General features: G+C 37.3%; 1 protein-coding gene across 1 annotated transcript; it reads left to right on the top strand.

Moving 5' to 3' along the window:
• The first annotated feature begins 24,736 nt into the window (after nt 1-24,736).
• On the top strand, nt 24,737-26,317 carry LOC107803856 (RING-H2 finger protein ATL54-like). Its single transcript, XM_016627651.2, has one exon. The coding sequence runs from the start codon at nt 25,104-25,106 to the stop codon at nt 26,172-26,174; it is 1,071 nt and encodes a 356-aa protein (XP_016483137.1). The 5' UTR covers nt 24,737-25,103; the 3' UTR covers nt 26,175-26,317.
• Nucleotides 26,318-26,742: the final 425 nt, after the last annotated feature.

Raw genomic sequence — 26,742 nt, 5'->3', positions numbered from 1 at the left:
AAATTAAGGGTTGAACATTAATTAGTTTTTCAAATCTGAAAAGATTCCCTTGGCTTCTGTCCGTTGATTGTTGTCGGTGTTTCTGGATTTTTATCTTGATTTCAAAATCTGTCACTGGTTTCTCGTTGCTGGTTGTTACTGGCTGCTGGGTGTTGCTGTTGTTGTATGCTACTGAATTTCTGCTGATCTCCCTTTTCTTTTGCTTCCAATATCAGGTACACGACTGTAATACTAGCTATTGCAAGCTAATAATGTGGAAGCATGAATACATATGAAGAATGGAATTTTGAAGTGTTAATTTCGCTTTTTCTTCGTTCCTTTTATTGATTGTATTTAGGCTATTTCATGTATTACTGAATAATAATTGGAATAAGAAAAAATAACATAAGTTAGTCTTTAATGAATCGGTTTGGCAAAACGGGTTAATTCACTAGTTATGAAGGTTTTAAGATTATCCACAGTAGGTTAATTGTGAACAAGTAGCTAAATTTAGCTAAGGCATGAATTTAAACTAAATTTTGTGAATTAGGCATTAAGGCATGATTTGAGTTCAAACAAGATTAGAAGAACGTTTAAGTTTAATAAACTTTCTAATAAGCTTTAGTAATTATGGTTAAATCTAGTTTCAAATAGTTGTGAATAATTAATTTCAATAGTTTTTTTTATAACAATGCGAGTTTTAATCTAACTATATTTGATTCTTTTGAATATTAGTTGTCGAATTTTTATTTTTATTTATAATTTCGAAATTTTTAAGTGAAATTCCTTTTCATCAATATTTGTATTAATCTAGAAATTAGTATGTCATGCTTTCTTAAATAAATAAATAAAAAAAAGTAATTAATTAGGATTTCTTTCTTTATTTTAGAGACTAATTTTAATAGAAAAATGTAGTCGCTTTAAGATTTGTCCATTTAAAATAAATGAGATGAGACTCGCCTAATAAAATGTATAGACTGCGGGGCCCTCACAAATGTATGCATTAATTATTTAGAACATCGGAGTTGGCCGTCTAGTGAAATTTTACGGCCTTTCCCAAAACAACAATACGCTAGTCGCGTCTTTAACAAATTATTTTCTTAAATATGGGTGTGCATTTATGTAACCCAAATCCAAATCTTAACGGAGTCGAAATGTTTCGATAACCACGGGTGCATTGATTGCGACGTGGTTTGAAATACGTTTTCACAATGTTGCAATTCTCCGTAAAATAATAACAATAAATAAAAATAATAAAAGCGGCTAAAGGATAAAATTTGCACATAAGTTTATAATATGTATTATATCAGATAATCAAGCCGAATATAACAGTTGAGCGACCGTGCTAGAACCACGGAACTCGGGAATGCCTAACACCTTCTCCCGGGTTAACAGAATTCCTTATCCGGATTTCTGGTTCGCGGACTGTAATACAGAGTCATTCTTTTCCTCGATTCGGGATTATAATTGGTGACTTGGGACACCCTAAATCTCCCAAGTGGCGACTCTAAAATAAATAAACAAATCCCTTTTCGATTTTCCTTTAATTGGAAAAAACTCCTTCACCCCTCGCGGGGACGGAAAAAGGAGGTGTGACAGCTCTGGCGACTCTGCTGGGGACGAAAACCCAGAACCACTGGTTCAGGGTTAGAAATTCGAGCTTAGATAAATTGTTATATTTGGTTTTATCTGATTTTGTTACATGTTTAGGCTCAATGTGCTAAATGATGCTTTTACCGCTTTGATATTATGTGAATTGTATATAAACTGTGCCGAAACCCTTCTCTTCTTACCTCCGGGGAGAAGCTCGCTGGTCGAGACTCCTTATTCTGTTAGTGTCAATACCTGAAATAAGAAAGAGGCCGGATAAGTAACAAAGCCGGACGATCCCGCGGGTCCCCGGTACGTAGCCCCCCTCCTTGACTCAAGTTGTCCGCTCGGGTACACAGTCTAGAACAAATGCCCAGGTTATGAACCTAGAATAACTCAGCTTCATGCCGCCTAGTAGGAACGTTTGTTTGCATCACGTGCATCTGACTTTGGAGGCTCAACACAGGGGTTGGGTCTGTCTAGGACAGGTGTACCAAAAAATAAAAATGACCATCCTAATGCATCTTACTTGCTACTACTTGTGCATTTATTTGATTCGGACTTGTAGGTTGACCGTCTTTTGAATATCAGGAATATTGTGCAGTTGAGAAAAAAGAAATAGCGGTTAGGGAATTAATTGTTTATTTTGGAAAAACCCAATGCCCAAATACTGTCGAAATTCTGCCGAAAATCTTGGAAAAAAAAATAAAGAAAAGAAAAATGTTTTATTTTATTTCACTCAAAAAATAATAATAAAAAAAAGTGTCTTTTATTTTAAGTTTGGAAGAATAGGTTGATTATTTTGGTGAAAAAAAAATCTTCACTTTGTCTTGTTTTCAAAATAAAGAAAAAAAAAGAAAAAAAAATAGTTTGTCTTGCCATAAAAAATGAAAATGAAAAAGAGTCTTGTTTTTAAAATATTTTTTTATTTATTTATTTGTTTATGAAAATGCCAAAAATGAAAATAAAAAGAGTCGTGCGTTGAACGTGGTTTTATTATTTGTTGCAAAAAATATGTATATATATAAATCCAAAAAGTATTTTTCTTTATTCCCTTTCTAGAAAAGTTTTTTTTAGACCCCCAATTTTCAAAAAAAAAATCCAAAATTTTTTTTTCACTATTGATTTCTTTAGAAAGTTTTTTTAATTGTTTTTTTTAATAAAATAAAATAAAATAAAATAAAAATAAAAATAAAAATAAACATATTTTCTTTAATTTCTTCCAAAAAAAAATCCAAAAAATATTTTCATTCTTCTTTCAAAATTGAAAAGAAAATTCAAAATTCAAAAATATTTTTAGAAGCATTTCCTTCATAAATTGAAAGTAAAATTCCAAAACATATTTTCTTTCTTCCTTAGAAGTCTTTTTTTCGAAATTCAAAAAAAAATTAAAAATCTTTTTTTTTAGAAATCGTTCTTTGCAAAAATGCTCCCTTTCTTATTTATAAGTCTTTCCTTCAAAAATAAAAAATAAAATAAAATAAAATAAAAAGTTAGTTCATTTACTTTATTCATGATCTTCCCGAACTACGCGGGTTTGATTCTCACCAGATGTGAGATATGTAGGCAACCCTCACCGGGCCAACCTCCTCTTATGCTAAAATAGCCAAAAATAAATAAATAAATAAAAACATGTTAAAATTTTAATTTTTGTCATAAATAAGTCGGGCGATGTCTAACCTCTCCTTTTACAAAAAAAAAATATAGCAAAAAAAATATATTTTTGGGTCATGTTTAAAATATATATATATATATATATGTCAAATTTTAAATTCATCATAAAGAAGTTGGATGACGCTGATTTGTCAAGACATAGCTGAATGTTCCCGAAAGGGACGCCGGAAGGCTGACTTTGCATAAACGGCTACTTTTGGGTCATGTTTAAGATTTGGTCCAGTTAACCCCCACAGCCTTAAAAATCTTCGTCCCCAAGCGTTGAAGGGCCGTGTTATGCAACACCAGGTTTTTATTGTAATTTAAAAAAAAACAAAGAGTCAGCGGTCAGGTGAATACCGTTTGGATTTTAGTCAAAAATAAGCCGAGCCAGCTTCGGCCGCGTCTTAAACCGTTCTTGCCGAAATAGCCTTAGAGTATCTTTCAGTTGTCGAAAGGCTATTTTCGTAAAAGAACGGACAAGTTTGTAAAGTGTCATAAAATAATCCTCCCCCGGCCTCAAAATTCATGTGAAATTTGGAAGGGGCCACATTTGCAAAAATAACCATTTGGTTGCATTTGTCAAACGGAGAAAGGGAGCTGGCCTTTTGTTGTTGTTGTTTGTAAATCTTTTGATTAGGATATGTGGGTTGTTTGATTTTCGAGTTTGTAGGTCATCTTTAAACCTTTGAAACCCAGTTTGTTTTATTATGAAAATTGATAAAAAAAATGTTTCATTATTGTTACCTTTCATTTTGTCCGAACTACGCAAGGTCTGATTCATGCGGGGTCATGATACGTAGGCAATCGCCATAAGATTCGACCACCACTGAAAAAGGGAATAATAATAAATAAATAAATAAAAAAAGAAAATAAGAAATAAAGGAAAGTGCGGGAGATTTTCAAAGGGGCACAATTACAAGAAGCCGGAATGACGCGCGTAACTGAAGTGAATGCGTGATAGAATGGTTTAACTGCTTAGGTGCACTGCATCTCTGATATATGATTATCTGTCAAATGCCATAACATTAACGCGATGGCTTCACTTTGTTGTGTTCATATATAGAAAAGTGGTTGGTTGTGGTAACTCCTCCCTGCAAAGCAAAGTCAAAGGACAATGACACAGAACTTCAAAACCGAGTGGGTCGGTACCAATGGCCGACAACAACTGGTTGAACGGAACAACGGGTTGGTAGAAGAAGTGAAAATGTTGAGACAGCATGTGGCAGACATGTATCAGGCATGGATGACTGGGAAATCACCACCCCTGCCACCGCCAAGCTTCTTGAACTCTGTCCTTACCCAAGCACCCAACACCATAACGGATGATCCCCCATACTCACCATCCCAACCCACTTATAGTAGCTTTCCCAGCTACCCGAGTAGCTCCATCACTCGCCAACGCTACTCCCCTCCCCAACACTATTTCTCTCCACGAGACTCCCAAAGACATGTTTCACTTTCCAAATACCCAGCCCCACAAAAGGCCTATCCACCCTCACAAGCCTACCGGAAGCCCCCTGGATCAGGTTTCCGGCCCAATCAAGCATTTAGGAACAAGAGGTTGCTGAAGCGAGGAAAGGCTTTCACCCCTATTGGAGGATCCTATGTCGGTTTGTTCCAAAAGTTGAAGCAATTGGACATGTTGAAGCCGATTCATGTAAACATGCCAAACCCTCTGTCAAAGAAACTTGATTTTTCTATAAGGTGTGCATACTGCTCAGATGCAGCGGGGCATGACACAGAGAAGTGTTGGAGGCTGAAGGAAGCAATTCAGAAGCTTATTGATGCAGGTGATATTGTCGTGCAAAATCTGGATGCAACAGATACCAGCCAAAGTCCATCGTCTATTCAAAGTGAGATGCATAGGTCAAATATGATTTGTTTTGAAAAGGGGTATGAGAATTCTTCTGAGATCCTTGGAAGTCCGCGCATGGGAAAGTTTTCAGTGCTATCAAGGGTTGTTCTTAAGAATGAACCCGCAAAGGGAACCCAAAAGCAATTTGTTAAGAACGGTGAGACGAAAGTTGGTGGAGATCCCAGCAAGGTTGATGCCGAATTTAGTGGCTAAGATGTCGCGCTTGGCAATTGGAAAGACGCTCCATTCCTTGGTCCGCCGGAGTGGAGTTTTTGGTGGTTCATTTTGTTATCATTTCTGTTGTCCAGGTTATTTGTAGGGTGGTAGTCCGGACATTGTCTTGTGTCAAATCCCCTTATCTTTCCATGTTTTTTCATAGCAGTTTGTGTAGTTTTGTCTAGGTTGTTTTAGGATTTTATTCTGGTTTGTTTTTGTTTGTTTTGTTATTCAAACCATTTCACCGGTAGTCTAATGCAAAATCCGGTCTTTTATTATTTCCAGTCATCTTTTTGTTTAGTCCTTTTATCATTTTTGTTCAGCGCCGATTCTAGTGACATGACATGCGCACACAGTTTGGGCCTAATCTTAAAAGTTAATCATAAAACCCCGAAAAGGTGATCAGAACATTTAAAGGAAATAAGGATGGTTTGAGATTATTCGGAGCTCGAGTCATACGGAACTAGGGCAAGTAAAACAGAAAGAAAACCGCTAGAAGCAAGATTCGCCTTTTATGATAATGAGAGTGAGAGTGTCGCCCAAACGGTGCTTTAGAAATGACAAATGAAAAAGCAAATATGTGAATATAATTGTCAAGTCCAGCACCATCAGAAGAGGCTACAAATCTTTGTGTAATTGTGTGGTTTGCACTTGGCGTGTTTTGGAGATTGAAATGACGAAGGCATTTTGTTCTGCTACCTAAACACTTTATCCTTCGTTACCCCTTTTGAGCCTTATTTATTTTTCTTTCGTACCCCTCGTTTGGAATCAGTAGCAACGACTAGAAAACACAAGCATGGCAGGTAAACAAAAGGAAAAGAAAAAAAAAAGAAAAGAAAAGAAAAATGATAACAAAAAACAAAAAGAAGTCAGAAGAAAATGGAGGAATTGGGAACTACGTTTGACCTGATTCCTCAAAGAGGATACGTAGGCGCTTCACGGCTCGGTCATAGGATGCATAATGGCCATAATGGTCATAGTGTGCATAGTATAACAAAAATAAAAATCCCCAAGCTAGAAACTGGGGCAAGAGTTGCGCTTGTTGTAAGCAAATATGGTTCCGAAGGTTGTAATTTTGAACCCCAAATTTATTTTATTTTTGAGCCTTTAATACCTTTTCTTTCTAGCCCTATCCAAAACCCCACATTACGGTCCAAAGAAAGACCTTTTGACCAATCTCCGAAAGATGCCAAGTCATACAAACGGAAGTCGGGGATAACACCCTGATCCCCAACAGAGAAAAGGATAATGGATTGGACATGAATTGATAGCCGAAAAGAATCCCTAGCAGAAAGAGTCATATCGGCAACACTCCAAATCCCCAGCTGGAAAGTGATACAAATGAGAGAGTCTTATCGGTGAAAATCTTTACGGACACCATAAGGCGATGAAAGCTGAGAGAAAACCAAAATGAGAGAGGCTTGATAGTGAAAACCCTTCGGACACTACAAGTCGAATAAGATTAAGAATCAGATGGGGAATCGCCAAGGGAAGATCTTGAAAGACGATTGACGACAGAGGATAGGCCACATGTGCATGTCATGATTATTAGAGTCGGTATCTGCATTTGATAGGCTTTTATTTATAGTTTCTCTTGTTAAAGAGTCATCTTTTTCCTTTGTCTTTTATTCGGTTCCCTTTTTGTTTATCTTTCTCCTTTCGTAGAAAAATTCCCCAGTAGAGTCTATTTGGTCAGAACAAGTGAGAACTGACTTCAGAATCTGCCATCAGCTTTCCAATTATGCAAGATCAGATCCGATTAGAACATCCAAATGGTCTAAATCAAGAAGGAACAACGCGGAGAGCAGTGGGCATGATTTGGGAAATTCATATGAGACTAAAAGGTCGGGGGAAATGCCAGTTCCACTTGCTATGCCGCAAAAGAAGAGGGATATCACCAACAGAAAAGGTCGCTTTCAGTGACACGAATAAACAGAGATTTGGAGTGTTATCCCCAGCAGATCATCTCAATGAACATGCACGATCTTCAAGATTACATCGGCTGTCATGAAATGCGTGAGGTCAGATAAGGAGACCGGAAAAATGGTTAAGAGGTTTGGGAATGATGAATCGTCAAGAAGGGCGGAAGGTATCAGCCCAAGCTTCAAGATGGATAGACAACGCATAGATGGAGAATGGTTGATGGCATCCCCAGAAGGAGTATCGCAACCAACCATCACATTTAAACTGACCAAATTTTCTTTGATTTGAAGCAGGGACAGGGAATGCTACCGATGACAAAAAGATGCGCCACAAGAAAGATTGGCAAACTGGGGCAGGAAATTTTCGTTCATTTCGAGAATTTTCGGGAAAGTATAACACAAGTTTGGTGAAAAGTGGTATCCCCATCAGTTTTTCGGGGAAAGGAAAAACGAGTTTTAAGAGAGGTAGTCTTCGAAGGAAGAAGCTAACAAAATAATTAAAAAAAAACAACCAGTTCTGCAAAAGGAAACAGTTTGCAGAGGAATGAAACATCCTGTTTAAAGGAAGTAGTTTTGGAAAGAGTAAGATAACATATTTTACTCAGCAGAGTTATCCTCAGCAGTGTTATCCCCAGCAATGGTACTCAGCGGTTTGCAGTGTTATCCCCAGCAGATCATCGAGATGAAGAAGCATCCTCGACAGATTTTCGACCAAGTTCCAAGAGGGTCGGACAACACAGAGTGGGGAAGGAAGAAAAGAAAAATTCATCCCCAGCAAAATAATCCCTAGCAAGTTTTGATAGCATAATGAAACACAGAGCGGGGAAGGGAGAAAGGGAAAAACCATCCCCAGCAGGAGTGGCACGACCACTCACCATGTTTTAAAAACTAACAAATTTCCTTTGATTTGAAGCAGGAAAAGGAAAACTTATTAATGGAGAAAAACATGCCACAAGTAAAAGCATCAAAACTGGGGCAGAAAGTTTCTGCCATTGTCGAAAATTTTCTCGGAGGAACGAGAAAATCAATTCAAGTTTTAAGGGATAGCAAGACAGCACGATTTTTGAAAAAAACAGCTGGAGGTAAGTCAATTTCAAGTTTTGAGGATTTTTTGGGTTCATCCGCCCTCGAATAGGATATTTTTGGGTTCATCCGCCCTCGAATAGGATATTTTGGGTTCATCCGCCCTCGAATAGGATATTTTGGGTTCATCCGCCCTCGAATAGGATATTTTGGGTTCATCCGCCCTCGAATAGGATATTTTGGGTTCATCCACCCTCGAATAGGATATTTTTGGGTTCATCCGCCCTCGAATAGGATATTGAATTTAATCCTTCCTCCCAAGGACATTTAATTTATTTCGACCCGAGTGATCCTGCTAGTATAAACATTGCCAAAATATATATTTTCATAAATCATTACAAATTAGGCGCCCACCTGTATAACAAGGGAATACATTTCATGTCTTTACAAATTAGGCGCCCATCTGTATAACAAGGGAATACATTTCTGTTTTTTCATTTCATGTCCTAAGTCGCCCACCAGTATAATGCGGGCATACATTTCTGTTTTTCATTTCATGTCCTAGGCGCCCACCAGTATAATGCGGGAATACATTTCTGTTTTTCATTTCATGTCCTAGGTCGCCCACCAGTATAATGCGGGTATACATTTCTGTTTTTCATTTCATGTCCTAGGCGCCCACCAGTATAATGCGGGAATACATTTCTGTTTTTCATTTCATGTCCTAGGTCGCCCACCAGTATAATGCGGGTATACATTTCTGTTTTTCATTTCATGTCCTAGGCGCCCACCAGTATAATGCGGGAATACATTTCTGTTTTTCATTTCATGTCCTAGGCGCCCACCAGTATAATGCGGGAATACATTTCTGTTTTTCATTTCATGTCCTAGGTCGCCCACCAGTATAATGCGGGTATACATTTCTGTTTTTCATTTCATGTCCTAGGCGCCCACCAGTATAATGCGGGAATACATTTCTGTTTTTCATTTCATGTCCTAGGTCGCCCACCAGTATAATGCGGGTATACATTTCTGTTTTTCATTTCATGTCCTAGGCGCCCACCAGTATAATGCGGGAATACATTTCCGTTTTTCATCTCATGTCCTAGGCGCCCACCAGTATAATGCGGGAATACATTTCTGTTTTTCATTTCATGTCCTAGGTCGCCCACCAGTATAATGCGGGTATACATTTCAGTTTTTCATTTCTAGGTCGCCCACCAGTATAATGCGGGTATACATTTCTGTTTTCATTTCATGTCCTAGGCGCCCACCAGTATAATACGGGAATACATTTCTGTTTTTCATTTCATGTCCTAGGTCGTCCACTAGTATAATGCGGGTATACATTTCTGTTTTCATTTCATGTCCTAGGCGCCCACCAGTATAATGCGGGAATACATTTCTGTTTTTCATTTCATGTCCTAGGTCGCCCACCAGTATAATGCGGGTATACATTTCTGTTTTCATTTCATGTCCTAGGCGCCCACTAGTATAATGCGGGCATACATTTCTGTTTTTCATTTCTAGGTCGCCCACCAGTATAATGCGGGAATACATTTCTGTTTTTCATTTCATGTCCTAGGCGCCCACCAGTATAATGCGGAAATACATTTCTGTTTTTTTATTTCTAGGTCAGTATAATACGGGCATACATTTCTGTTTTTCATTTCATGTCCTAGGTCGCCCACCAGTATAACGAGGGAATACATTTCATATTTTTGCATTCAGGCGCCCACCTGTATAACGAGAGGAATACTTTTCAATCTTATACTTCAGGTCTGGAAATCAGTAACCCACCGGAAGGCAGAAGGTTACAACAAAAATCCCCAGCATAACAAATTTTGATGAAGAGAGTCGTATCCCCAGAGGAACCACCGAAAAGCTTAATGAAGGAAGCCATATCCCCAGCGGACCGAACAAAATGATGAAAACTGGTATTCAGAAAAGCAAAAGGCCAGTGTCATCCCCAAGTTCTCGGAAGAAAAAGCACCGAAAGAAACACAAGCCGACAAGAAAGCAAGGCAACAAGAACAAGTTGAAGATAGATGAGATCTTATGATCCGTAGTCTAGCCTAGCTTCTTATTTTCTTTTAAGCACGGTGTAACAAGGAGATCGGTAAGCAGTGATAACAGCATGCAACAGCAGTAACATTGCAGTCCCATGGTAGTCCCAGCTACCAAAACTTCCCGAACTACATTGACCTGATTCCTGTTTAGCCCAGGATATGTAAGAAACCTCTGAAGCAAAGGTTCGGTCAAATATTTCAAAATATGCTTCTCACGGAGTACCCGAACGGGCAAAAATCGCTCGTATCCGCTCACTTTATCTTTGCACGAAAACCCTTCGTGTTTTCGGACAAAGAGGGGCAACTGTGAGCACGTGATTTTCGCCCTATATGAGAATCACTCCCCAAAATTCAAAATAAAATAATTTTCCTTTGTGTGCAATGTTTGTATTTTTGTGGTATTTTTGTATAATTATTTGTATTTTTGTCTGTGCATGTTTATTTGTTTAAATTAATAAAAATATAAAATATGTCGCATTTTCATTTAGTATTTATTTAAGTTTGTTTTACAAAAATGAGAAAATCATAAAAAAATAATGTACGTTGCATTTTTAGTATTTAACGTCTAAATTGTGCGATTTTATCGTTAATTGCTATTTAAATGTGCGATAATAGTTATTTGGAATTAATTAGTATTTTTTATAAGTTAATTTAGTTTATAAGTTAATTTAGAATTTTAGTTTTATTAATTAGGAAGTAAAAGAAAAGAGAGCAAGAATATAAAGAAAATCGGAATTAGGCCTCTTCTTCAATTTTGAACCACAGGCCCAAATATACCCAACCTTCCTCTACGACCCGGTCCATTTCAAACCGGGTCGACCCAGTCCATAACCCAAAACCTCACCCCACCCTTTCTATTTTCATTCTTGAACAAAAACAATTGCAAAAACCCTAAAAAACAAGACCTAACCATCCGCCCCCCCCCCCCCTCTCTTTTCCTTCTTCCTCCCCAAGCTTCACCAAAGCCTCTCCCATGGATGCCTTTGCCCTTCCGTCTCCTTTCCCTTCACCCCGTCACACTCACACACACATACATCAACACATATACACACATACACAGTGCAAAATCAGCTCCACCATGAACAACCAACGTTCATGGTTGCTGCTTCCTCCTTCGTTCTTCGTCCAAACAAGACCCCGCTGCCACTGCTTCATCTTCTTCGTCAAGCTCGAGCTTGAGCTCGACACTCATGGTTGCTGCTGCGTCTTCTTCTCCACCCCGTCTCACGCTGCTGCTTCTCCTCTTTCACGGCTGCGTTGATGCTTCTTCTTCTTCGTCATTGTCGCTGCTGCTCCTGCTACGTCCAGCCATGGACGAGATCCTCACTGCCATGGCTGCGTCTTCAAGCTCGAGATCTCGTCGCACCATGGCTGTTGCTCCGTCACTGCTGCTGCTCGATGCTTCTTCTTCTCCAGCTTCGCGCAGCCATGGCTGCTTTGTTGCTGCTGCTCGATGCTTCTTCTTCTCCAGCTTCGCGCGACCATGGCTACTTTGTTGTTGCTTCTTCAGTTCTCGTCGTCGCCAAACACCCCTCCATCGAGCTTCGTCTATTGTTTAAGTTTTCAGGCAGATTCGAGTGATTTTGGTGCAATAATTGTCTCCGGACAGATTTGCTTTCATTCAAGTTCTTCGTCATTTCGATCCGGTTAGTGGGTTTGAGTTTCATTTTGTCCGTATTTCGTTTTGTTATTCTCGAATCTAAAATCGGTGAATGTTTGATTCTTGTTTTATTCGTGTTCATCGTTTAATTAATTAGTTTTTCAGTTTGTTCATGTATTTTTATTAAAAGAAATCGTTAGTTTAATTTTAATGTTATTAGATTCAAATTGAAATTTAATTAATTAGTTTTTCAGTTTGTTCATGTGTTTTATTTATTAAAAGAAATTGTTAGTTTAATTTTAATGTTAGTAGATTCAAATTGAAATTTAATTAATTAGTTTTTCAGTTTGTTCATGTGTTTTATTTATTAAAAGAAATTGTTAGTTTAATTTTAATGTTATTAGATTCAAATTGAAATTTAATTAATTATTTCTTTAGTTTGTTTCATTTATTTTTATGTATTTTTTTTTAGAAATTTTTAATGTTGTTAGATTCAAGTTGAAATTCAATTAATTATTTCTTCTTCGGTTGTTTTTATTCGTTTAAAAGAATTTAGTTGTAATATAGAAATATGTCAGTTTAATCGCTTGAATCATCCATGTTTGTTGTTTAATATAGATTTAATTCATGTTCATTTTTTGTTTGAAGTTCGTTTTTAATCTAGTGATTTAATCTGAGTTTATTTTTTGGTTTTTTAATTTTTTGATTTAGTTTGAATCATGTATCTTTGTTATAATTTTGTTGGATTTAATTTAAAGATCAATTGATTATTTGAGTTTAGTGATTTGAATTTGTTTATTTATTTTGTTTAAGTTTAATTTGAATTTGAGCTCATGCTTTGAATATATTTGTTTGTTATTGTTGATGAATCTGAAAACATGTTTATTATTTAAAAATAATTGTTCAGTCAAAATAATTCAAGTTGTTTCTTTGTTGTTCATCATTTAGTTTGAATTTGTTCATAAAATTTGATTAGGAATTGGTTATAGCTGCTATATTTTGGTTAGAATTGATTAGCTGAATTGTTTATAGTTGACGGGGTAGATTGGTAAATTGCAGTACGTTCAGGGGTAAAGTGGTAATTTCAGTAAGGGCGGAGGGGTATTTTTGGAATTAAAAATCTGAACAATTATTTATTTTTGAGTGCTCTGTCCATTAAGATTAAATATTTTTTTATATTAAAATAGTATATCATGGGGACAAGACATAATGGTGGGGAATAATGCAATTGTTTAATATAGGCATGGGGAACAAAATATAATGGGGGGATAACAATGTATTTGTTTAATATAATGGGGGACAAAACATTAGGTAATGGGATTAAAAGAGGGATGAGTAGAAGATAGTGGGTTTTAATTTTTTAAAAAAATTGCTGGAAGATGGTAATAAATAGGGGGACTTGGACAGATTTAAAGAGGACAGAAAGAAGATAGAGAGGAAAAAAAAAGGAGCTGAAGATTGAAGAGAGAAAAATTTCCGAAAATATTAAGACTTCCAAACATACAAATAAAAATATTCTGGAAATTAAAAGAGATAGTAGTATACACCTGATATACAATTTAAATATTCTGATATACGGATTCAAAAATTAAGGGTTGAACATTAATTAGTCTTTCAAATCTGAAAAGATTCCCTTGGCTTTTGTCCGTTGATTGTTGTCGGTGTTTCTGGATTTTTATCTTGATTTCAAAATCTGTCTCTGGTTTCTCGTTGCTGGTTGTTACTGGCTGTTGGGTGTTGCTGTTGTTGTATGCTACTGAATTTCTACTGATCTCCCTTTTCTTTTGCTTCCAATATTAGGTACACGACTGTAATACTAGCTATTGCAAGCTAATAATGTGGAAGCATGAATACATATGAAGAATGGAATTTTGAAGTGTTAATTTCGCTTTTTCTTCGTTCCTTTTATTGATTGTATTTAGGCTATTTCATGTATTACTAAATAATAATTGGAATAAGAAAAAATAACATAAGTTAGTCTTTAATGAATCAGTTTGGCAAAACGAGTTAATTCACTAGTTATGAAGGTTTTAAGATTATCAACAGTAGGTTAATCGTGAACAAGTAGCTAAATTTAGCTAAGGCATGAATTTAAACTAAATTTCGTGAATTAGGCATTAAGGCATGATTTGAGTTCAAACAAGATTAGAAGAACGTTTAAGTTTAATAAACTTTCTAATAAGCTTTAGTAATTATGGTTAAATCTAGTTTCAAATAGTTGTGAATAATTAATCTCAATAGTTTTTTTTTTATAACAATGCGAGTTTTAATCTAACTATATTTTATTCTTTTGAATATTAGTTGTCGAATTTTTATTTTTATTTATAATTTCAAAAATTTTAAGTGAAATTCCTTTTCATCAATATTTGTATTAATCTAGCAATTAGTATGTCATGCTTTCTTAAATAAAAATAAATAAATAAAAAAGCTCGCAATTAATTAGGATTTCTTTCTTTATTTTAGAGACTAATTTTAATAGAAAAATGTAGTCGCTTTAAGATTTGTCCATTTAAAATAAATGAAATGAGATGAGCCTCGCCTAGTAAAATGTATAGGTTGCGGGGCCCTCACAAATGTATGCATTAATTATTTAGAACATTGGAGTTGGACGTCTAGTGAAATTTTACGGCCTTTCCCAAAACAACAATACGCTAGTCGCGTCTTTAACAAATTATTTTCTTAAATATGGGTGTGCATTTATGTAACCCAAATCCAAATCTCAACGGAGTCGAAATATTTCGATAACCACGGGTGCATTGATTGCGACGTGGTTTGAAATACGTTTTCACAATGTTGCAATTTTCCGTAAAATAATAACAATAAATAGAAATAATAAAAGCGGCTAAAGGATAAAATTTGCACATAAGTTTATAATATGTATTATATCAGATAATCAAGCCGAATATAACAGTTGAGCGACCGTGCTAGAACCACGGAACTCGGGAATGCCTAACACCTTCTCCCGGGTTAACAGAATTTCTTATCCGGATTTCTGGTTCGCGGACTGTAATACAGAGTCATTCTTTTCCTCGATTCGGGATTAAAATTGGTGACTTGGGACACCCTAAATCTCCCAAGTGGCGACTCTGAAATAAATAAACAAATCCCTTTTCGATTGTCCTTTAATTGGAAAAAACTCCTTCACCCCTCGTGGGGACGGAAAAAGGAGGTGTGACAATCACCCTACTTGAACCTTAGTTACTTGATCTAATTTGCCTACCCATTTGGTTTCGAGAGAGTCAATTGGGCAAAATCACTCTCTCTACCGAGAGGTGTGAGAGTGGGTAAAATTGTGCAACGGATATAGCATAAGCCTCATTTATGTCAATAGAACTTTAATAACTTCTACCCGTCAGTTATGTCCACCTTGACTTCTACCATTGCGGCTCAGTCGGCACCGTAGCCAGAATAGCTTCCGCAAGCCATTGAGGATACATTGAAGAAGATCCTGGAGAACCAGGAAAAGATCATTAGTACTCAGGGTGCCTTGGCTAAGGCAGTAGATTCACATGGCAAGGCCCTAAAGGAGCTTGCCAGGGAGCACAAGAAGCTACGGAAAACACGGGCTTCCAAAGAGTCTATGAAGGAGCTTAGAGCGGATGTGGACAAACTGAAGGCAGACCAGTTGCCTTTAGACTTGTTATTTGAGGATCCAGCTCCAGCAGTAGTACCAGCAGTAGAGCCACGGCAAGAGCAGACACAGGCTTCCAAAGAAGAAGAGGAAGCTCCCTAGTGCAGATGAGGCGATCATCCAGTTGGCGGACCCATCGGAGGCTCCCTCCAGTCAGCCACAGGATGTTCCTGATATTCAGCCCGTCCAGGTCCAGGCCCCAGTCCCAGTAGCTGAGCAGTAGGAGACCGGGAACCAGTCTGAGGTTCCCGCGCATACAGAGGACCCAGGGACCACTGATGATCCCATGTAGACGGACACAGCTTAGGGAGTTCCCATATCCTTTCCTTATACTTTTTGGTGCTTATTTGTTTAGTTAGCATTGGGGACAATGCCAGCTTTTATTTGAGGGGGTGCTCCCTACATTTTTGGATGACTGTATAGATTGTTACATTTTATGTCTTTTTGATTTTCATCTTTGGTCTGTATATAATTTTACGTTTAGTTACTTTTATCGCACTTTTTATCTTTCATTTGGTTTGTATATAAAGTTACATTATTGTATATATTCATCCCCGTTGTATAGTTAAATCCCCTATTGTACACATTCATTCTATTTTCTATTTTCGTAAAAAAAAAAATTGGTTTTTAGTTTCTTAGATAGGCTCGTAGCTTTTTGTTTTGTTTTTGGCTCTTTCAATAAGCCTTTGATTTTCTTAATGCCACGGTTCTTTCCAAAGGTGGAGTATTGTGTGAACCGGGTGGCTCTTCCCGATAATGGATGGCGTGACAACCTTCTTAAGGGTTTGAGTCCGTTTTTGTTTCTATTTTTGGTAGCTTGTAGTTAAGGTTTCCTCAAGCAAAGCTTCACTTGGGCCTAACACAGTTGCCTTTGATCCCATGGTCAAAGACAAATCGTTGTGTTTAGGATGGTGAAAGTCGTGACCTTGAGACTCTTGTATTGACCAAACAATCATCATGTGGTCTTTCGGGAACATTGTGTGCTCAAATCGTGTCTAAGGTTGTTGTGGGTCCCCGACTCTATGTCTTTAACAATCCTTGAGCTTGTGTGGTGAGAAATTGAATTGTGAGTCCAAGTTCCGAGCCAATGGTTTAGAACTTGCCCTGAATGTCTGTTGAGGCGAAATCTTAAGTGAAATTTGGCTTGAGGAGTGATTATAGGCTCTCCTTGATCCAAATGATAGTTGAATAATTCCATAGCCCACCAATGATATACTCCCTAGTTAACCCTTTTGAGCCTTAAACCTTTTTCTTTCAAGAACCAATACTATCAGCCTATATCCATTCTAAAATATACCCTTTTTCGGCACCCAATCTTCCCTTGAGCAATGGCAAAGTCTAAGTTTGGGGGGAGAGACGAGAGAAGGAACAAGTGGTAAAAGGTACTAAAGCGAATAAAAGGAAGGCAATGAAAAAGAAAAAGACAAAAAGAAAGCCCAATGTGAAAAAGAATAAAAAGGGATTCAATAAAAAAAACAAAAGAGAAAAAGGTGTGGAAAAAGTTAAAAAAGGAGAAACGCTTTGAAGTGTAATAAAAAGAGTGACATTACGTCTCTCTAACCCCTTCAAAAGAAGTGAGATACTCAAAGAGTCAAGAGAATTGTGCCAAATGAATCAAAAGAAGTGCTTAAGGGAAGATGGAACCCATTTAGACCAAACTTTTCCTACCCTAAACCAAAAGCCTTCACATTGACTCCTCAAAAGCCCTATATGATCTTGAGTTGAAGGAGGCTTATATTAGTGGATACTTACATGAGGGGCAAGCATATGGTACTTAGATAGAGTTGAGGATGTGTGAGTTTGGGTTCCACAATGGCCAAAGTAAATGGAGAGAGTTCTTTGATGTAATAAGTCAACTCTTGATGCTTTTGTGTCACACTTGATCCATAGTTTTTCAAAGTTTAAATGTTGTTAATGATTCATTCGTATTGAGGGCAGTTGTTAGTCCCAATTTATGCTTGTTGAAGTTACTTAAGGATAGTTGGAAATACTTGGATTTTCCTTTAGGGGGTGGATCTTATTTTGTTTGCTTGAGGACAAGCAAAGGCTTAAGTTTGAGGAGGTTGATAAGTAGAGATTTTAACGAGTTTTATGCTCCTTCTTGCTTATGCTTTGATTATAAATCATTACAAAATAGTCCCAAAAGGCTCATAAGTTGTGCTTGATTGCAGGTTTGATCGACAAAGTGACGAAATGTCGAAGATCAGCTCAAACGGAGTGAAACCTACTCAAGTATCAAAGACAAAGTAAACTGAGGGCAAACAAGCCTAGTGCGGACCGCACAAAATGGAATGCGGCCGCATTAGGTGATTTAGAGAGAAGGCAAAACTAGGCCTCAGGCAACGCGGCCGCGGTACACATTTTGTTCACTGCGGACGCGCTACCTTTTTGTGCGGTCCGCGGAAGGGAGATTCAGAGAGTTCGCAAAAATGGGCTTCAGGTAACGCGGCCGCGGTACACATTCTGCGATCCGCGGTGAAACTTCCGCGACCGCACTATCTTTTTGTGCGGTCCGTGGAAGAGATGTTCAGAGAGATGGAAAATGCCAATGCGGTCCGCAGTCATGGTTGTGCGAATCGCGACAGCTGCCTCCGCGGTCGCGGTCCATTCTGCGCGGTCCGCGGAGCCTAAGTTTAGAGAGCCCAGAACTGAAGTCCAAGAGCCTAGTGCGGTCGCGGTCCATTTTATGCGGCCCGCACTGACCCCGCAGGGGTATTTTTGTCCAATTTTTCTAGCCTAGTATAAATAGAATATTTTACCATTTTTTTAGGTTATCAGATATATCAGAGCTGAGCTGCGCTCGTGGGAACCTCATTTGTAGCCATTTTTGGCATCTTAGCTTCAAATTAACGATAGATTATCTGTATTTACATTAGCATTTAATTAATATGCCTTGTTCTTCATCTTTTCTTTATTTTCTTCTTCAAGCATGAGTAGCTAAACCCATTAGCTAGGGTTTGGCTTAACCCTAGTGTGGGTAATTGATGGGTGTTTCCATTTATTGTTAGATTGACTATGGGTGTTTGTTATTTGGGTCAATTTTATGGTTTAATCTATGAATTGGTGGTTGCAAACACTGGTTTGTGCTAAGTTGACTTGGTTCTTCTTGAGAAAGAGAGCCTAAGTCTCCAAAATTGACCCAACAAGGAATTGGGATGGACTCAAGAGAATTGATAGTCCCAGTTAACGGGTTAAACCTCGAGAGAGTAATCACCCTACTTGAACCCTAGTTGCTTGATCTAATTTGCCTACCCATTTGGTCTCGAGAGAGAGTCAATTGGGCAAAATCACTCTCTCTACCGAGAGGTGTGAGAGTGGGTAAAATTGTGCAACGGTTATAGCATAAGACCCAATTATGTCAATCGAACTTTAATAACTTCTACCCGTCATTTAGCCACCTAGGCAATGTCACGACCCTAGTGCCCTTCTTCCCATTAGATACAACTTAACAATTATCTCGTAGCATAATCTAGTTTCAATTAATAGCTTGGTAATAGTAGTTTATAATCTAAAAACCCAAAAATATATGGAAGTGACATTTGGAACAAATACACACTTCTAGTCTAGATAGATACTCAACTCCATTCCTAGCTCCCTGTGGAAATCGATCCCGACCCTCATATCGGGTAAAAGCTATTGCGGCCCTCTCTTCTTACTTTTTAGTAGTGTGGAGTTTGAAGAGATCACTGGCCCTACTGAAACGGTCTGGGCTGGAGCCTCCTCATCAAACTCTAACTGAGGCTCTGTTGCTGGTGTTGTTGCTCGAGCTCTGGGCTGAGCCCTGCCCCTGCCTCGGCCTCTGGCACGACCTAATCCTCTACCCCTCATAGGAGCTGCCACTAGGGGCTCTGGCTGCTGCTCAACTGAAAAAGTGATACGTGTTCTTGCCATCTATGCAAGAACAAGAGTAGAGAGTTCAATTAGCATTGAGAGAAAAAACTCCACGATAGAGAAGAATAGAAGTGAAATTGTTCCTAAACTGTATAGCCTCTGGGAATAAGCACAGACGTCTCTGTACCGATCCCTCAGACTCTACTAAGTTTTTTTGTGAATTGCAAGACCTAGGCAATCTAGTGCTCTGATACCAACTTGTCACGGCCCGGATTTTCCACCGTCGGGACCGTGATGGCGCCTAAATCTTCAGTTGCTAGGAAAGCCAACAATTAGAAATTAATACGCTAACTCTTAAACATTTCAGTAGATAACAACAATTAAACCATAACAGATTAAGTGCAGAATTTCATAATAACCCAAGAGATTATACACAACTACCCAGAATCTGGTGTCACCATTCACGAATTTCTAAGAATCACTACAAATACTCGCTAAAAGAAAGTACAATTGTTTTCGAATTAAAAGAAACAGTAAATTGAAATAACTGGAAGGGGACTCCAGGGTCTGCGAACGCCGGCAGATCTACCTTGGGTCTCCTGTAGGATTGAAGGCAGCATCCTAACTCTGGTTAACACGGTCCAGTACCGAAATCTTCACAGAAAGTGCAGAGTGTAGCATTAGTACAACCGACTCCATGTACTGGTAAGTGCGAGCCTAACCTCGGTGAAGTTGTGAAGAGGCTAGGACAAGACACATACATAAACTTGTGCAGTTTATCAATACATATACAATAATAACAGCAATTAAAGAAACAAGGCAAGAAGTATAGGTAAGGGGGCATGTTGAGGGGATTTCAAGACAAAGAATTACAACGGAACTAAGAACATGAACAATCAATATACCTTAAATAGATAGAAATGGATTAACACAGTAAAAGAAAGTGCACGGCATCACCCTTCGTGCTTTTACTCTCAACCTCACCAGATAAGATAATAGAAACATGCACGACATCACCTTCATGCTTTAACACTCAACCTCACCATAATAAATAATAGAAACGTGCACGGCATCACCCTTCATGCTTTAACACTCTCTCTCACCAAAACAATGAACAATGACAACGATGAGATAGGAATATCAAAAACAAATCTTACTTCAACACTTATTTCCACAATACCAACCTCAACTTTGAGCCAATACTCAATCAATACCAAATTCAGTAAAACATGATAAGAAATTGCTCAACACATCGAATAGCTAGTCTAAACATGAACAATGTGATCAACAAATACAACATTTACAAGAATAAGACTCATTCACATACTATGACTCGACAACAACGCATAGGTACTCGTCACCTCACCTATATGTTGTAATCATCATCCAAACACGTAGCAAATAGGCAAATAATACCTAATCTCTCAAGCCAAGGTTAACCACGACACTTACCTCACTCCAACGGCCAAACTTAAAGCTCAATCACCGCTTTCCCCTTCACACAAGCCTCCAGACCAATATAATCTAGCAATTTATCAACCAAACAATTCAATTTAAGCCTTAGGAACTACCCATGATTGCAAGGAATTTAATTTAGGCCATTTTTTAAAAAGTCAACACCCGGGCTTGCTTGGTTCAAACCTCGAAATTCAGACCAAAATCTGATTACCCATTTACCCCCGAGCTCCGATATATAATTGATTTTGGAATCCGACCTCAATTTGAGGTCTAAATTCCCAAAATTCGAAATCCTTAGTTTCTACCCAAAAATCCCCAATTCCACCATGAAAATCTTAGATTCTAGGTTAAAATCTTGTAAAATGAAGTGAAAGGTTGAAAGAAATGAATTAAGAATCACTTACCTATGATTTGGGGAAGAAAAGGTCTTTGGAAAATCGCCTAGAGGGTTTCTTATTTTGAAAATTTTGAGAAATGAGCAAAAATCCTGTCTAAGTTAGGTTTTACACAGCTGCAGATGTCGCAATTGCGACCTGAGCTTCGCAATTACAAAGCTTGCAAATGCAAGAAAACCATCGCATTTGCGAGGTCTCTCACACTTCTGCTTCCTTCGCAAAAGCGAAGAAATGCTCGCAATTGCGAGCTGAGCTGATCGCAAATGTGATCTGTTGGTCGCAAATGCGATGTCTGCTTTCCCCCTGTCCCTATCGCAAATGCGAAGGATTGTTCGCATTTGCGAACATAGGGTGGCCCAGCTTCTCTTCGCATTTGCGATGAGAAGCTCTCAAATGCGAACCAAACAGTGGTCGCAAATGTGAAGCTTGTCCTCGCATTTGCGAGGTCGGAGGCCTGCTACAAGACTGAAGAACACCAGCAATTTTTCTAAGTTTCAAATCACCCCGTAGCCTATCCGAAACTCACTGGAGCCCTCGTGGCTGCAAACCAAACATGCACACAAGTCTAAAAACATCATGTGAACTTGCTTGTGTGATCAAATCGCCGAAATAACACCTAAAACTACGAATTTAGCACCAAATCACATGAATTTTCCAAGAACACTTCAAAATTCCTATTTTCACAGCCGGACGTCCGAATCACGTCAAACCCACTCCGTTTCTCACCAAATTTCACAGACATGACTTAAATATTATATTGAACCTGTACCGAGCTCCAAAACCAAAATACAAACTCGATACCAATAAGATCAAATATTAATAATTTCTTAAAAACCATTAAATTTTCGGACTTACAATTTTTAACAAAAATTCATAACTCACGCTAGGGATCTCCGAATCCAATTTCGGGCATACGCCCAGGTCTCATATTTCTATACGGACCCACCGGGACTGTCAAAAACACGAGTTCGGATCCATTTACTCAAAACGTTGACCGAAGTCAACTAAATCAACTTTTTAAAGGCAAAAATTATTATTTTCATCAACTTTCAACATATATAAAAGCTTTCCGAAAACACGCTCGAACTGCTCACGTAAATCGAGGAAGAATAAAATGAGGTTTTAAAGGCCTCAGAGTATCGAAATGGGGTTATAATACATAAGATGATCCTTTGGGTCATCACACTTGGCGTCCCCTTCTATACATTCTCTTTACTGTTTCTTTTGTTTCGAAGACAGTTGCATTTCTTTCAGATATTTACTTGTAGTTAAATCTTAGAAGTTCGTGAATTGTGACTCCAGATCCGGGTAGTCGTGTATAAACATTAAGATTATTATGAATTTCCGCACTCTTTTTAACTGGTTATGGCTTAATTATTGTTAATCACTGAAAGGGAATTGGCTTAAGGAGCCTAGCAAGTGGAATGTTATGCGCCATCACGGTCCCGGCAGTGGGAATTTTGGGTCGTGACATAGAAGATAACAAATTAATTGATACCTGGTCATATAAAAGATTTGATTCTTTTTTCAATGCCTCTATTATTTATGGAATAATATTAATAACTCTTGTTACTGTCGCTTCAGCGGAAAGAAAATTTCAAAATTAAATTGATAAAATCTTGCCTAAGATCAACAATATCTCAAGAAAGGTTAAATGGATTAGCTATATTGTCAATTAAGAAAGACTTATTAGGAGTTATTAATTATAAGAAAAATTATTAATAACTTTGTATTTAATAAACGCTAGAAAAATAGACTTCAAATAAATAAATAAATTTTTTTTAAAAAAATTAAGGTCCCCGTAAAGTTTGGGTTAAGGCCACAGAACTCGTGCGGCCACCCCTGACTGAACTTAGTTACTTATCTGGCAGATTACACACGAAAGTACAAAATGATTTTATGTTCTTCCAGATTCTGCATTTAGTTTGTTTTGATTATTTTAAGGCACTAAATAATTTTACTTTATTTAGGTTCTGCATGTAATCTGGTTTGTCGTTTGTTACGTAGATTAACTCCCTGTAAAGATTGGTTTTAACAAAAACATAGAAAATCAAAATGGAAACAAATAAAAAGAAGGAAAAGCAGAGAGAAGTTGATTGGATATAACAAAAATAGTACTGACATCCAACAACCACTATGGGCATTAATTAGTCGACAGATACCGACTACCCTGAATGTAATCACAAGGGATGGGAGTTTTCTTAAGATTAGATATGAAAATTAATTATTCGTTAGGCCAAAAAACCTACCAAACTATTTTTCTAATTATACATCTCTAGATATTGATTTATCACCTAAACCGCCAAAGTCGTGCTTCATATGTACCACTCAACATTATGACTTACCACTGTACACTTGTTTAATCTGATGAAAAAGATCTATCAAAAGACAAATGAAGTAAAAAAATATTAGTGAAAGAAATGTTTGGAATATTAATTTCTCAATTAGGAAGAAATTATCGCATCTATATTCGTAGTCGCTCACTCCTAGTAGTCTCTTTTTGGCCCTTTAAATACAAAATATAATATTGGGGCGATTGAGAGGGTTTCTATGTGTATATATTTACGATTACGACATTATGTGGTTGAGTTTAACCTACTGGTTCCTGTGAAAAGGTATATGCTATATTTTTCTTTAGTGTTGAAATTTGTAAATCATCATCAATTTGACTTAACCGAACTATCCATATCAAAATTGAAAATAGTAATATGTAAAATTTCTATTTAAATTCAAATTAACCATATCCCGTAGGCGGTGAAAGAATGAGGGAGATTTTTTTAAATAAAAAAAAAAACTAACTTTTGCCGTATAGGGAGAGTGACCTTTATATATTATAAAATACTTTAACTAATTATAAAACTTTTGAGTAATATTTTCCATGACTTTCTAAACATGTACTCCATCACATAAAATATTTTATGTGGCACTATTACAATTTGGAAGGTCAAACAATTATTTCTTCGAAGACATTTTTTCCTCAAGCATTTCTTAAATATTTTGAATAAACAGTAATGCATACCATACATGAACCATCGTATGCAGACACGAACGAGTAACTAACAAAAGCTTTGACAGAAAATGCTGATTAACTTTTACTTTTCCAGAAAATTGACTAGCAACAACAATGTCACACTTACCATAGGATTAAAAAAAAAAAAAATTAACTCAAATAGCCGCCCACCTAATCTCTAAAGAGTAGCTAACAAAAGCTTTGACAGAAAATGCTGATTAACTTTTACTTTTCCAGAAAATTGACTAGCAACAATGTCATACTTACCATAGGATAAAAACAAGCAGACTAAAATATGGCTATGTATGTGACTACTAATTAGGTCCAAGGTCAAATGATCTCGTGGAATTCAGCTCAAGTATAGTAATTTAGCACGGAATTTATCATTTTGTTTGACAAGTAAAATGATTATAATTCACTCTAGTTTGCTTCAAATCAATGTTTCTTAACAAAAAATAATAATAAATCCAGTGAAATTTTACAAGTGGGGCCGGAGGAGGGTACTATGTACGCAGATTTACCCCTACCCTGAGAAGGTAGAGAGCCTATTTTCGATAGGCCCTCGGCTCAGGAAATCAATATATCTTAACTATTCATGGAAAATTTAAAAATATTCCAAGGAGCCATCAACCTCACATATTCAATTGAATGAAAGCAAAAGACCCTCTAAAAGTCTTTATTCAAACCTTGGAAAATAACAGGCTTATCATCCCTCCACCTCGTTGACAACTACTCATTGAGAGAAAGAATTAAAGAACCTTGAAAATAAATCAAGAATCTCAAATGACTACTTACCTAAATCTTCTTCTACCCAAAATGAAACTAACTCCATTGTTGTTTTTCTAAGATCAAGAAACATTTTCTATTAATGGCCATGAACACGAGAAAACTACTTCAAACTACAAACCAATCCAAAGATTGTTTGTATTTTTGTCACTCAACATGTCCTTATGGTTGTTATCCATATGTAGACTTGGACTATTACACACCACCACCACCACCTCCGCCGTTGCCGCCGCCACAATTAAGTAGCAAACATCATCAGAATATATCACCTTATATTATCATCTCTGTTGCCTTATTTGCTAGCTTGTTTCTTCTTCTTAGCTACTATTTGATCATTGTCAAGAATTGCCTGAATTGGAACAGGAGAAGAAGTACCTCAGCACAAGGCTCCAATGAAGAATTTTTCGACGAAAATCGAGCTCCTATAATTGATCATCCAATTTGGTACATCAACACTGTGGGTCTTCAGCCTTCTGTTATTGATAAGATCACTATTTTCAAGTTCAAAAAAGGGGATGGTCTGATTGAAGGAACAAACTGCTCTGTTTGTTTGAATGAATTTCAATATGATGAGTCTCTTAGGTTACTCCCAAATTGTAAACATGCATTTCACATCCATTGTATTGACACATGGCTTAGATCACATACAAATTGTCCCTTGTGTCGTGCTGCTATCGAGCCGAGTTTAGGTACTAGTATCAGTATCAATGAAGAAAGGATGTTGGAAATTTATGAACAGAGAGATGATATTGGAGAAGTGACTAGTAACAATGAGGCCACAGATCGCGAGATTTACGAAAATGAGACAGGGGCTGCTGGTGATCAAGAAGAGGTTTTGCAGATTGAGAGCCTAGGAACTTCAGCAAAAGAAGTTAATACCAAATGGGATAGTGTAAATGGAGAGGTACAAGCAATGAGGAGGTCTGTTTCAGTAGATTCTTCAATTAGTTCAAGTATAGGACTTGATATGGCTATGTTATCAAGAATTAGTACACGTGAAATGGGTTGTGTTGAAGCTGTTGGTGAAAATTCAAGTTCAATGGCGTTGTCTCTACATAAAGAGCCTTTTATGATTAAGAGATCATTTTCATATGGTGGTAGGTCTTTCTTCTCAAGACATTATCGTAGCTCCAGTTCAGTACTTCCATTGTGAAACACCTTTAGTTTTTTTCATACAACATTAGCTAGGATACTGTGGAAGTTGAAGGCACATTGTTGTTCTTTTCTTATTGGGATTTAAGATCCTAAACTGTGAATAACATCAGATTAATGGTTCTGATGAGAACCATTTACGAATTGGTTTGCGCTCACTGTAACTGCATATAAACAAATTTTTATTCACTAGTTAATTCCGGAAAAAAGGTTCTGCCTCCCAAGATGGTGTGCAGTATTTAATACCACAATAATTAGTATCTGGAAGGACATGAATAAGCACTTTGCTGATCAAGAACAGGTAAATTCAATGCATAATGGGTCGGATAATGAAATTTGGTTGACGTTCTGCAGTATTTTACGTTCTAATCTCCTAAGTTGATGGTCAGAGGAAACATTAGACTTTGAGATAATTCTTCAGGGAATGGTTGATTAACACTTTGATTACAAGACTCGTCCAGTGAAGCTGTCCTTGGAATCGAAGAAACGAAGACTCATTCATTACGAATCAATAGAATTTTTGTAGAATCAAATTGAAAGCGAAAACAAATGGCTGATACCAATTTAAG

Source organism: Nicotiana tabacum, chromosome 16, assembly GCF_000715075.1.
Source record: "Nicotiana tabacum cultivar K326 chromosome 16, ASM71507v2, whole genome shotgun sequence".
Lineage (NCBI taxonomy): Eukaryota > Viridiplantae > Streptophyta > Magnoliopsida > Solanales > Solanaceae > Nicotiana > Nicotiana tabacum.
This window is presented reverse-complemented; position numbering and strand designations above follow the sequence as displayed.

Coding starts and splice junctions, on each gene's coding strand:
- LOC107803856 (XM_016627651.2), top strand. CDS start 25,104: ATGGCCATGAACACGAGAAAACTACTTCAAACTACAAACCAATCCAAA.